At 38.5% G+C, this 13,049-nt stretch overlaps 2 protein-coding genes across 4 annotated transcripts in view; both read left to right on the top strand.

The window, feature by feature from the left end:
• LOC110055440 (protein argonaute-2-like) overlaps window positions 1-13,049 on the top strand; it is a 36,010-nt gene that overhangs the window by 19,106 nt on the left and 3,855 nt on the right. Inside the window, exons 5-12 of one of the 3 annotated variants that reach the window (XM_089270642.1) lie at window positions 160-243; window positions 1,144-1,206; window positions 1,912-2,210; window positions 3,467-3,520; window positions 4,095-4,365; window positions 7,496-7,633; window positions 7,997-8,171; window positions 8,485-8,659. In XM_089270642.1, the coding sequence (XP_089126768.1) occupies window positions 160-243; window positions 1,144-1,206; window positions 1,912-2,210; window positions 3,467-3,520; window positions 4,095-4,365; window positions 7,496-7,633; window positions 7,997-8,171; window positions 8,485-8,659 (1,259 nt within the window). Of the gene's footprint in view, window positions 1-69; window positions 244-1,143; window positions 1,207-1,911; window positions 2,211-3,466; window positions 3,521-4,094; window positions 4,366-7,495; window positions 7,634-7,996; window positions 8,172-8,484; window positions 8,660-13,049 lie in introns of all 3 variants that reach the window. The other 2 variants (XM_089270641.1, XM_089270643.1) reach the window with 2 other exon arrangements.
• LOC149105578 (uncharacterized) lies at window positions 11,364-12,803 on the top strand. The gene has a single exon (XM_089270698.1). The coding sequence runs from the start codon at window positions 11,758-11,760 to the stop codon at window positions 12,484-12,486; it is 729 nt and encodes a 242-aa protein (XP_089126824.1). The 5' UTR covers window positions 11,364-11,757; the 3' UTR covers window positions 12,487-12,803.

The following is a 13,049-nucleotide window of genomic DNA, read 5'->3' as shown; positions in this document are numbered from 1 at the left end:
TGACTATAATCACAGGAAGGGATCTATATATATTGTACCTTTATGCCAATCCAATTTAATCATCTTTAGAAACTCCGAGTGTGGCAACTTCTCTCACCACTGCTTCTACTTTTTCATCCACTGCAACTGCTGCTGTCGCCGCTGCTACCGCTGAGGCAGTTGGTGTCCCAGCCTCTCCTGCTGAAACTGAACACGGGGAAAGTTTCTTTACACGGTTTCTTTCCTTCTTGAATTTTGCTAAAGGTAAAGGGTTTGATTCTGCGTTTTGACTGTAAGCGTTTGCAAACGTTGTTATCCTTTCGCTAGCAACATGAACACTTTGTTATTACTTGAAACCAAAATTAAAAGAAAGCTATTGCATCCAAAGGCTTTGTGCTGTGCATGCACCAAGTTTATTATACACTGTACAGCGCGTAAGTGGCCGCGGAGCCTACGGTGTCTGTTTGGAGTCAAACATCATTAAAGACCTGTTTCTTTTTCTTTATATCCATATTTATCGGATTATTTTATTACAAAATCGCACCGTTCACATTTACATGGCAAGACAAAGGAACGACATTCATTTACCGAACGCTATATATGTTAAAATCAGGAAAAAGCACATTTACATGTAGATATTCAGATGCGGTTCTTTTTGATAATCTACCGATATCAATAAAAGAAGCTAAATCGCTGTCCATTTTTAAGAATTTTCTTAGACTTCGTTTAAGCCATTAGTTCTTCTTATTTATATACTTTTGTTACTTAGTTCCCATTTGTTCTTAATCTTAAAAAATTTGTGATCCATTGTATTTTCAAGTTTCCCTTTTATCCGCTTTTAAAGTTCTTGTACATCTTTAAAATTTTTAGTTAGTAGTCATAACTTATGCGGGGCTCCTGCTGAACCAGCCAATGGCTGATGGGGCCATCCTGCCGAAATGAAGTTTGACTTGACTTGACTTTGGCTGCATCAATAATTATAATTGAAGGCCAAACTAAAATTGTCAGGTTTACGATTTCAAGATTGATTCATGACTCAAAGATGATGATACTTTTAATTACTGTTGTACCCTATTTACATTTTAAGAACCTGGAAAGTGATTTGTCTTAGTTATTTCTAATTAATTTGTGAAGTTATAAAAGTGTTTCCTCTTGAACACACAGCTCAATTTGTCCCCGCCGCTGCTGCTGATGTGGATGATAAAGGAGATGAAGAAAAATTAACAGGTAGGCTTGCTTCCAGCTTGACTGCTAAAGGTATTAAAGGGTTTGGTTCTGATCTCTTTTTTCTCCCCTGGCGTCTTACGTGTGCATTTTGGGTTTAGAAGGACAACCGAATTAATAAACTAGTACTCGTAACCAAAATAATAAAATAAAATAAAAAAATGAAAGAAAGTCTACTGCACCTATAGGCTTTGTGCTGCGCATGCACCTAGTTTGTTATACATTGTGTTCTGCGTACATGGCCGCAGAGCCTACAGAGGCTGTGTGCACCCTAAAGGGGTGGTACAATACTATTAAGGACCTGTTTCTTTTCTTGCAATGTTTTTGGCTGCATCATTATAATTAAAGGCCAAGCTAAAATTGTCAGGTCTATGGCCGCAAGGTTAATTCATGATTCAAAGATGATGTTATTTTTATTACTACTGTCTGTACCTTATTCGCACTTTTGGAACTTGAAATGCTATAGCCCATTTCCAAGTTTACGTACGCCTCTCTATCAAAGCGAGGCCTGGTGCACAACCATTCATATGAAACTGAGTTTAATTTTTTGCATCTGAATGAAATCTCATTTTGATATGAAAGGATGGGCATTAAGACTCGCTTTGAGAAAGAGGCTTACAACTTAATTCGGAAATGGTCTATTTGTCTCAATATAATTATTCTGATTAATTTGCCAATGTATAAAGTTGGTTGCTCTTAAACCCCCAGCTCTTCAAACGCAAGGAAATGATGGACTACATCCCCCTAAAAGACCAGACCGCGGTACTGTTGGCCGCCCTATCCGGTTAAGGGCAAACTTCTTCCGCCTCAATATTTCGCCACAGCTATCAGATCTGTACCGCTATGATGTGGAGATAACTGCACACAGGTTATACAAGTGTCCCCAAACGGTGAAAAGAGACGTTGTGAATGAAATCATAAGGAGGTACAAAGATACAACATTCCAAGGTCACCATCCCGCTTTTGACGGCATGAGGAACTTGTATAGCAGAATCAAACTTCCTTCAGTGAGTTAAGAGTTACTTTAGTTTATGATTATACTGGAAATCAAAACAATCAAGTCCAAGCACAGATTTATTGTTAATTGTGTCAAAGGAAAATGTAACTTAACTTACCTCCAGTTGTGCGTGGAATCGATTTGGTTTGAACACCGAATGGAAAGTTCAGTTGTTGCTTTAACTTCTGTCTTTCACAAGTTTTTTTTTTTTTTTTTTTTTGACCTTGTTACGTATTTTTAAGTGCTCCTAGGCTACTTACGTGGTCTAAACCTGTTTTTCCTTCATTTCGCATTCGGAAAGGCTATTATTTTCCAAAAGGATAGGGAGGGGAATCTACACAAACAGCATAGTTTTTTCATTAAGTTTTAACTTTGTATTTTCAGTAAGTTTTGTGTGCCTTTCCAAAATTACAGTACTGTAGTTTGTTCAGGTTGTCACAACAGAATAATCTTGTCCAAACCCCTTGAAATGATTTAGCGCATAAAGAGTAAGAGGTTTAGATAAAGTGAGATAAAGGCTAGTTGTTTTCTCAGCAGATTAAGAAGCAAAGATTGAAGAAGTGGAATGAAGTTGAATATTAAATGACAGAAATAGTTATTTCATTTCCGCTCGTTTTATATGAGGTGTCTATAACCAATCTGGTGCCTCGTTTGTTATATTCGTATATTGCCCCATATCCAGTGCGTGTGCTCGTCAATAATAGGCCTAATCACGGTTTTCGACGCCGTCTTGACGGGAAGGCAAGCGGTCAGAAACTATAGTGTTTGTATGGGAATCTGATGGCAAATACTTTTTCAAAAAATTGAATTTTACACAATTTGTGAATCGCAACGTTAAAACACCAGGTAGAAAATTATATTAACCAAGTTTGAGGGATGTAGCTTGGCTAGAAGACGCTCAGCTAATTTTTCAAATGTGCCATACATTTGTCTGTAAATCTGGTTGGGTAGACGCGGTTCGCGGGAAATAAATTATAGACAAATGTATGGGAAATTTAAAAAAATCAACTGAGCTCCTTCTAACACAGCTACATCCTTCAAATGTGGTGAATACAATCTACTGCCAAGTATGGTAAAGTTGCATCTCATAAGTTGTGCAAAATCAATATCTCCAAAAACTTATTTGCCATCCGATTCCCATACAAACACTGTAATTCCTGACCGCTTTGGCTACCCGGCAAGATGGCGTCAAAAACCGTGATTAGGCCTATATCTAAACAGTACAACATTGTATAAGCTTAAGTGGATTTGTCTGTTTACAACTAGGCAGAACTCAGTGTCAAGTTACCTTGTGAAGATGGAAACGACAAAGACTTCAAGGTTAGTATTTCAGTCTTGCCAAAGAGGATAACGTTGTCTTGGTTATGTCACTTGTGTTCACTTTTTAGGTTGTGGGAAAGTGTGGGGCCTAAGGTGACTTGCCTTTACAGAATGTTATTGTTTATTACTTTGAGTATTTACAGATTTTAACGCCCAGTTTCACTAGCTTGACTTTGCGCCGCCATTAGGTTTTGTTTATTAGATTTTTAGGTTTGTTACAGTGTTTGTTGCCCTGAGAAACCAACACACCAAGCAACATTCAGCTTTAACTCGGTGCAGGCTGCAATTCATACTGTCACGAGTCACTGTACTGAGTTCAGCTAAAACTATTCATTGCACGTAATGTGGAAAGTACAGCCTGATTGCATGTCGTGATTTATGGATGATCGTGTTTAATTTAAACTGAAGCCCAGACATGTACGCATTGCGACCCACTTTTAGAGCTGTGACTAATGCATGAGAGAACAATTTTAAATTTAAACGCCCTTCTCAGCAAAAATAGAGCAAACACGGTTTTATTTGCAGTAAGTTCCCTCTGTGTTTTGTTTATTTGTTTGTTTGTGAATCCTTACAGGTTAAAATCCAGTTTGTAGCATCAGTTAGTCTCCTTGAATTGAAAAAGGTCCTGAGTGGTAAACAAAGTGGGGAAATTCCACAAGATGCAGTCAGGGCATTAGATATTGTCATGCGGGAGATGCCATCATTGCATTACACACCTATTGAGCGATCGTTCTTCCCATTCGATGGTCCAGGGAGACTCCTGGATGAGAGGTGTGAGGTGCAGGTTGGTTTCTATTCAAGTGTTAGACACTCTGAATGGAAGGCTATGCTGGTGAACATTGATGGTAAGCAATAGGATGATGTAAATAAATTTGTACATGTACATTGTAGGGAAAGACAGGATTCTTTTATTTCCAGCATCTGTTTGAAATACTCGCTACAGCTGGTTTATTGCAGCGTTCTGTAAGATGCCAACTGCCTTACTGTACATATTTACATATTTATTAGACTTGTTAGACTTTCTTACTTTGATATATATATTTATAATATGGATAGGACCCTGTGTGCGCTCTGATTGGTCGAAAACCCATGTCTTATCAGAGTATAAAACATAGAATTATTATTGTTTTTCACCGCATTGCCTCTACATGTATATCATAAAGCAAATGAAGAATCCTAAGCCGTGTATTGCACTGTGTTAAAACACCCGAGCATTTGAGAACATTCGAGAAATGTAAAAAACACTGGCCTGCGGCTCGTGTTCTCAAATGCCCGTTGTGTTTTATCACAGTGTAATACACGGCTTGGGCTTCTTTATTTGTTAAATAAAGTTACTTTATTGTAATATTCAGGTTCCCTACTGATATCAGCCGAGAGGGCTACCCTGTTTAAATAAAGTTGACGTTACTTTACTTTAAATGGAAGACACTTACAATGTACCTTGGAAGATATATATGCAGCGAGTTGCCAGATTTTCAATGTCTTTACAAGACTGTGAGAATATGTCATTTTGGATCATCAAAAGTGTACTGATCAAAGTCTTACTGTACCTTGATGGAATTGCAGTGTTTCAGTCAGAACATTTCACTCAGGCGGGGGCCAAGTTAAGACAGTCCTTCAAAACCCGTTTTAGGGACAAGACTTTTTGCATGTTTCTTCATCTTCTTTTTAGTAGGCGTCATTTAACAATTAGGCGCTAAGTAGTCCAAAAGATGCGAAAATATAATGAAAGTCAGTCTTAAAAGGATTGAGCCTGCTGACCCTAGTCTAATACTGAACTTAGCTCAATTGTTCGTTTTTATAAGTATAAATCAAATCACGATTTTTTGACTTGCTTTCTCTTTTTCTGTCTCTAGATATAAGTGTTTGATTATATTTCTTTTTCTATCCGTAACATTCTTTCTTGATTATGCACTTATTCAGCAGATCCAGTTTCCTCTGAGATTTTAATCAAACAGCTCTACGTGTACTGGTCATAAGTCCCCATTAAGTTTGCTTACAAACTGGACTGAGAGAGTGTACTTGTTGTTGGCAAACATCGGGCGCATCGCAGATATCCTTCCGTAGCGAATTAGGGAATAGGGACTTTAAGATACACTACGGCGAGGTGCTACTAAGGCTACTTTTGCCGTGAGAGACTAGGCTGACAACGGTGTTTTACCCGCCAAACTCAAATGATTAAGATTTTCCTGTACGGCAACGGTATGTGCAGTCTCTACGTGTCTTTACAAAAATGACTACTTTCAAGTAAACCAGAGATCATTCTACTTTCATACGAAATAGGCTTGATTAATGACAATTATTTCCTTCTCCTGTATCCGTCTTACATCTCCCAGAACTCAGATTTGCCTTTTAGAACTTGATAGAACCTCCTGTAATTCCAACCACAAAACAAAATACAAACTCTGATATAAAAACGCTCGATTTCAAAACGGACAGGTTGTTCGTACAATGATTACGTGATAAGCCCGAAAATACAAAACTCGATTATAATAAAATACATTTTGAACAGTAATAAACAATTATAGCTCAGATTAGAACATACGAAGCTTTCTTATAAACGGCTGTTCGGCCCGATACTAATATGACTGAATTGATCCTCTCGCGGTAGGTGTTAATATCGTTCAAATTCTCTGTACAAATGACAAAGAAACAATGATCTTAGAACTGATTTTTATGATTGACAACTTGATCTTTGAACTAGGCTGGTCAAACAGTGCAAAAAGCGTTAAAATGAGAAGTAAACAGCAGGCTTATTACTCACGTGGTGCAGAGTACGTGAAACCAGGCACTTTCCCTTAGTAGAAAGCAAGGCTACGGCGGGAATGCCGTACTGGTACGCGCGTCATGACGTCACGGGAAGTGATCTTCACTAACTGCCGCCGTACTACAGCCTAGCCGTACCATATCTTAAAATCCCTACAGATACGCTACGGCGAGCTACTACTTCGGCTTCTTTGGCCGTGAGGGATTAGGCTGGCAACATCGTTTTCTTCGTGAAACTCAAACGAATTAAGATTTCGTTGTACGTGTACGACAATGTCGTGTGCAGCCTATACCTGTCTTTACAAAAATGGCTTCGTGCAAGAAAAAATCATTGACTTTATTCTACTTTCATGCGACATAAGCTTCATTAATGACAATCTTTTACTTCTTCTGTATCCGTCTTGCATCTCCCATGATCTCCGAGGACCTAGTTTTGCCTTTTAGAACCCCCTGTAAATAGCTCCTACCACAAAACAAAATAATACTAATGAAAAGCTCGATTTCAGCACGGGCAGGGTGTTCATATGTGATAAGTACATACGAAGCTCCCATATCTGCAACTGTTCCGCCCGCTACAAATATGACTGTTGCTCACAGTAGATGTTTAAATCGCACAAATTTTCTGTACAAATGACAAAGAAACAATTACTTTAGAACGGATTTTCATGATTGGGTACTTTTTCTTCAAACTAGGGTGTTCAAAAAGTGAAAAAAGCGTTAAAACGACAGGCTTTTACTCGCTTAGTGAAGAGTACGTGAAACCAGGCACTTTCCCTCAGTGGAGAGCAAGGGCTACGGCGGGAAAGCAGTACTAGGACACGCGTCATGATGTCACCGGAAGCGATCCTCGCTATTTGCCGCCGTACTACAGCCTAGCCGTACTATATCTTAAAAGTCCCTATTGCATTCATATCGCTTTGACGCACAAGCTTCTAAGATAGAACGATCACCTGCGAGGCGATCATCGGACCGTGTAGGTTAGAGGATGGTCAGTACATGTAGCTTTAAAAATTTACAAAACTGGGCGGCTGGAGCGATTCCCCTTTTGACTAGTTGCATAGAATAAGTTTCTTGTCAGGACATTTTATAAATGGTTCATATCTGCCCAGAAGTCTAAATCCTGGGTTCTCTAGCCTAATGTCTGCAATTAAACTTTATATTTCTATATCTATTTTTCATTTTGATCTGCTGTTGTTGTTATCATTTCAGTCTCTGAAAAGGTGTTTGACAAGAGCCAAGATGCCATAGGCTTCTTATGTGAAATCCATGGACCTGATGTAACGCCCCAAAGTCTTGAAGACCGTAGCTTTCCACTCGATAAACAAAGGCTTGAGAAGGCCATACGTGGTATGAGTGCATAAGGTCTAAGCTATGACTTCAACGTACAGTAATTTCTGATGAATGCAAGTTGATCATTTCTATGAACATGTATATGCATAGACCAATAATTATTGCTAACTTTTATACAACCATCCTGTACGTATGTGATACTTTATTTCGTGAACTTGACAGCGGAGAGCAACAGAGAATAAACAGAAATTAATTATCAGATGCTAACAGTGGTAAAAATTACCAGTACTGAGAAACAAAAGATACACGCCTGGGTGTCAGAACGTATTTCTGTTTGGGGTTAGGATTCACAAGGTTACACTATTATTCACTTTCTATTTATGAATGATTGACTAAATGATACCTTTCTTTGTCCTTCAGGGATCCGTATACAAACCACTCTTGCAGCCTCTATTAAGAGAAAGTACACCGTGTGGGGAGTTACAGACCTTCCCGCAGAAAAGCTTCAGTTCGATGTTCAGGAGGAACTAACTGGTCGCAAAGTCAAAACAACTGTAGTCAAATATTTTAAGGATAGATACAATTTGCCTCTGAGGTATTGTTCAGTTACTCATTATTATAAAAAACTGTTTGCTTAAAAGAGAAAGATGAGTTAAAATCAAACTATGAATTACAGAACCTCAAGAATTCTCATGATATGCACTTAATGGAACTGGGTCAACTGAGTTCAAAATGACTGCGCAAAATGATCGTTTCACGTCTTTCATACCCGTTATGCATTTTTTGTTTGTTTAGTGAAGTGCAGATCTGTAGTGTACTTTTAAGTGCAGTCTTTGAATTAAGTGTAACTTCTACTTATATTTGTAAAGAACGAAAAATTACAAAAACACTGCACTTTCTATCTACAGATATCCTCACCTACCCTGCGTACAAGTTAGCCAGAAAAAAGATTATTATCTTCCATTGGAAGTGTGTACCCTTATTCCCTGTGAAAGAAGATATCTGACTGATGAGCAGATTGAAAACCTGATCAAGAGTACTGCACGCTCAGCACCTGAACGACAGCGTAATATTCGTCATTGGGTACATGACTACTATCTTCTTTCTTTTTTAAATATTTTTTCAAGTTGAACTCTCTCACGTGATACAGTAAAAACCCACTTGTAAGACCCCAGTGGTTTAAGAACCTGCTTGCAGAATTTTGCCATTTTTACGTCCAAAAATATAAGAACCTGTTTAGGCAAGCACGATCAAGCAGTTTCTTATATATGTGGGTTACAGTTAATTTATCATAACCATTTTAACCAAGGAGTGTGACTTTGAGATAGGAAATTTGTATTACAAGAAAATATATAATACATTTGTGAATATGTACTTTATATTCAAGGACCAAACCCTAGTTTATTTATTTTTCTGGTAATCAACAACTATATCTCCTTCATAGAAATTAAGAACCTAATTAAGAACCTACTTACCCTAAGTTGCCCATGACTGCCCCAAAATACAAGTAAAGCCGCCAGATTTGATTTGAATTGGTGTTATCCTCGTGCAATAATCCAGTTTTATCGTTTTACGTACGGCGTTGGAGCGCGACATTAAGCCCAGTTTTCACTAGCGACGCAAGTACGAGCTCAAGAACAAGCGCAAGCACAAACGCAAGCAATAGGGATGACTCAAGTGAAAACGAAATTCGACGCAAACACAAACCCAAGCAAAATCATCCGAACTTTCCGCCATTTTGGAAAACTGTTTAGGCGCATGGTAATCTGGATCCAGTGCTTTCATCGGCCAAACATAACCACGTGTGGTAAATATCTTTGTGCTTGTGTTATGCCTGAGCGGTATTTCCTTTTCACTTGTTGCGGCGCAAACATAAGCATTACCGCAAGCACAGGAAAAAGGAAAACTTTTGATCCTTGTGCTTGTGCTTGCGCTTGTGCTTGCATCACTAGTGAAAACCAGGCTTAAAACACAGACGCGATTATTCGTTTGCATGCAGGTATGTAGCCGTAGTTTTAATAATTACATGTGCATCGATTGTGAATCAATTTACTCATCGAGTTCGGCGGTAAAACAAACAAGCGAAACACTACGAAAATAAATTCATCCGGTGCCTTTGTTTTTCGTTTTTGACTTCATTCACAGTTTAGCAGCTTTAGTGTGAAGAAAAATAAATTTCAGTCAATCGATCTCACCTGCTGACGATCAACGTAACCACTCCGTTTACGATTCTTAAATGCCTTGAATACGAGTTCTTGAAAAGATTTTTGATCAAAGGGCAAGAGCAGTCATTTTGAAAAGTCTCCATCCTTTCAAATATCCTGGACTCCGAGTGATGTCTTTCGAATAAACGAAAATTTCATTCAGCAAGTGTCCCCTATGTTTATTTGCCGACATGGCAAAGTTAAGGTGGCGAGCTTACTAACCAAGCTCAGAAATGCTATATTCACCGCCTAGCGCGGTGAATAAAGCGTCATAAGACGAGCTTTTCGGCCAATCAGAATGTGCAATTCTTATATTCACCTCTGGAAATTATACCAATTAGTAATCATAATTGGCCGAGTGGAGTACAATTCAGGGAATAATTGCGCGAGTAATTTCAAAATCGGACGAGCGCGAAGCACGAGGCCGATTTGAAATAACGGGCACGATTACTCCCTGAATTGTACGACACGAGGTCCAATTACGAATTAATTATTATAATTAATCATATCTATAACAAATTTCGAAATTAAGAGTCATTAGAGAACTTCCTTTCAGCGAAAAAGTCATAAGCTCTTTCCATAAGTTTTAAAAGCTGTAGGAAACATTAAGAAGGAAGCCATTATTGATGTGCGAATCACGTGGGTATCCAATTGCAGGTATCCAATTACAAACAGTTCAAATTAGATACCTGTAATTGAACACCCATGTGACCTTACGCCGATTGGCGCGCGGAGAACCAATCACGATCGAGAATTTTGTTATCGTTACGATTATCAATAGAGTCTTCCTACCATCGTTTATACTTGAAAAAAATTAATATCAGAGAACTTTGACAATTTACCCTTTGTCATTCTCAAAATGGTTTACTTGATCAGGCATTTTATTGCATTAGCTATGGTTATAAGAAGACATGTGATCAATTACAATCAATTTGAAATCAGCCTTAATGGTCAGTGATTAACCAACCTAAACTTAAGCTGCCGATTGATTGGTCGTTTGACTGATTGATCGATCGATCGATCGATCGATTTAAACGATTAGTTGACTGGATTTTTGAGTTGATCTCATTTCATTTGACTGAGTTTCATTGCATATCTAAAAAGGGATTGTTTTTCAAAATGAGAATGTTTTCTTTGCATCCGTGTCCCTTGAGAATTCGTACATATTCTATTTACTCAGTTGCCTTGAAAATGACGAGGGAACGTCGAAACGTCATTAATTTTAAACTAAAATGATTTTAAGTTTTTCATTTATCGCAGTGTTCTGAAGTGCAAACAATAATAATGATGATAATAATAATAATAATAATAATAATAATAATAATAATAGTAATAGTAATAATAATAATGATAATAATAATAATAATGTGACGGTAGAGGGACAAAAACATCTGGGTGCGGTGATACGTTCACGGGAATATCTAGAGGAATACGTTAGCGAGAAGGTGACCAACTAGGTCAGCGAGATTACCAAGCTGGCAGAGTTTGCTCTTTCTCAGCCTCAAGCGTGTTATGCTACTTACACCTTTGGCCTCAAGCACTGATGGACCTATTTTTTGAGGACTTTGCCTGATATTCAAGAATTATTGGAGCCTTTGAAGAATGCCATATCTAAGGTGCTCATCCCTGCAATTACGGAGCATAGGTGCACTCGGCTGGACAGGGACATTCTAGCACTGCCAGTCCGTCTAGGGGGGCTTGGCATGACAAACCCGTGTCTTGACGCAAATCTTGAGCAATCCTCCTCCGTCAAAGTTACCATCCCGCTGGTCCAACAGATCGTGGCTCAATCCCATCAGATGCCGGATGATTCTTTGGTCAAGCCACTACAACAGGCAATGAGGAGTGAGAGAGCAACGGTGCTCCAAGACAGGGCAGAGCATATCAGAGGGGTAGCCCCACAAAAAGTCCAACGGGCACGACCTTGCTGCGGAAAAAGGGTCATCTGTTTGGCTGACGGTACTCCCCCTTCGTGAAATGGGTTTCAATCTAAATAAGAGAGAGTTCCGCGATGCAATCAAACTGCGCTACGATTGGCCGGTTGATGATATCCCGTCCACCTGTGTATGCGGTGATGCTTTTACAGTGGACCACGCAATGATATGTAAGAGAGGTGGGTTCGTTACCCAACGTCACAATGAGCTGAGGGACTTAGAAGCCGAACTCCTGAATATGGTTTGTACCGATGTTGAGATTGAGCCTGTCCTGCAAGACATCTCGGGTGAACAGCTGGGAAGAGGTTCTAATCGAGCTCCAGATGCGAGATTAGATATTCATGCGCGCGGGTTCTGGGAGAACCAACGATCAGCATTCTTTGACGTGATGGTTTGTCACCCTAATGCTGATTCGTATAGGGACCTAGAGCTCCAACAGATATACCGCAACCATGAGAACGAGAAGAAGCGCCTTTACGCGAGGAGGGTTTTGGATATCGAACAAGGAACTTTTACACCCCTTATTTTCACGTCAACAGGCGGCATGGGAAACGAGTGCTTGCAATACCATTCCAGACTGGCGCAGCTGATCTCCATCAAGAAAGGAGAACATTATGCTAAAACAATCTCCTGGATAAGAGCAAGGACATCCTTCGCTTTACTAAGATCCGCACTAATCTGCCTAAGAGGTTCAAGAGCTAGAAGGAAAGCCTTTTGTGACTTTAAGAACATTGATATTGACGTTGAAACCCAGGAGGGAGCCATTATGTAAACACTGTTGAAATAGGTTTTAATAGTTTATTTCTTTTATTTACTTTTACCTTGTAATATACCGATATTGACGTTGAAACCCAGGAGGGAGCCATTATGTAAACACTGTTGAAATAGGTTTTAATAGTTTATTTCTTTTACTTACTTTTACCTTGTATATACCAATTTGTATGGAATATGTTAATTAATGTTATGAGGATGATAGTAGTATTAGTATTAGTTGTAGTAACCATGATATCATGATTAGATACGGAAACATGTTTTACAGGTTTAACAGACATCAAATTATGTAAATATTATAGCATTTTGTAAAGCTTAGCTCTAGTTTTTGTCACAATAAACATGTATAACTTTGTTAATAAAAAATAGTAATAGTAATGATGACAATAATAATAATAATGATAATAATAATAATAATAATAATAATAATAATAATAATAATAATAATCATGTCAAATAGTACGCTTGTTATGAAATACTAGATCACATTGTTTTCATCAGGCTAACGAATTGATGAAGGGCAAGAGTCAGTAATCATACATTTAATATTACCGGTAACAACGA

Source organism: Orbicella faveolata, unplaced genomic scaffold (genome assembly GCF_042242905.1).
Source record: "Orbicella faveolata isolate gen_17 unplaced genomic scaffold, um_ofav_v1 contig_34, whole genome shotgun sequence".
Taxonomy (NCBI): domain Eukaryota; kingdom Metazoa; phylum Cnidaria; class Anthozoa; order Scleractinia; family Merulinidae; genus Orbicella; species Orbicella faveolata.
This window is presented reverse-complemented; position numbering and strand designations above follow the sequence as displayed.

Bases quoted from the DNA above. Each gene is read 5' to 3' on its own strand.
- LOC149105578 (XM_089270698.1), top strand. From the start codon at position 11,758: ATGGGTTTCAATCTAAATAAGAGAGAGTTCCGCGATGCAATCAAACTG.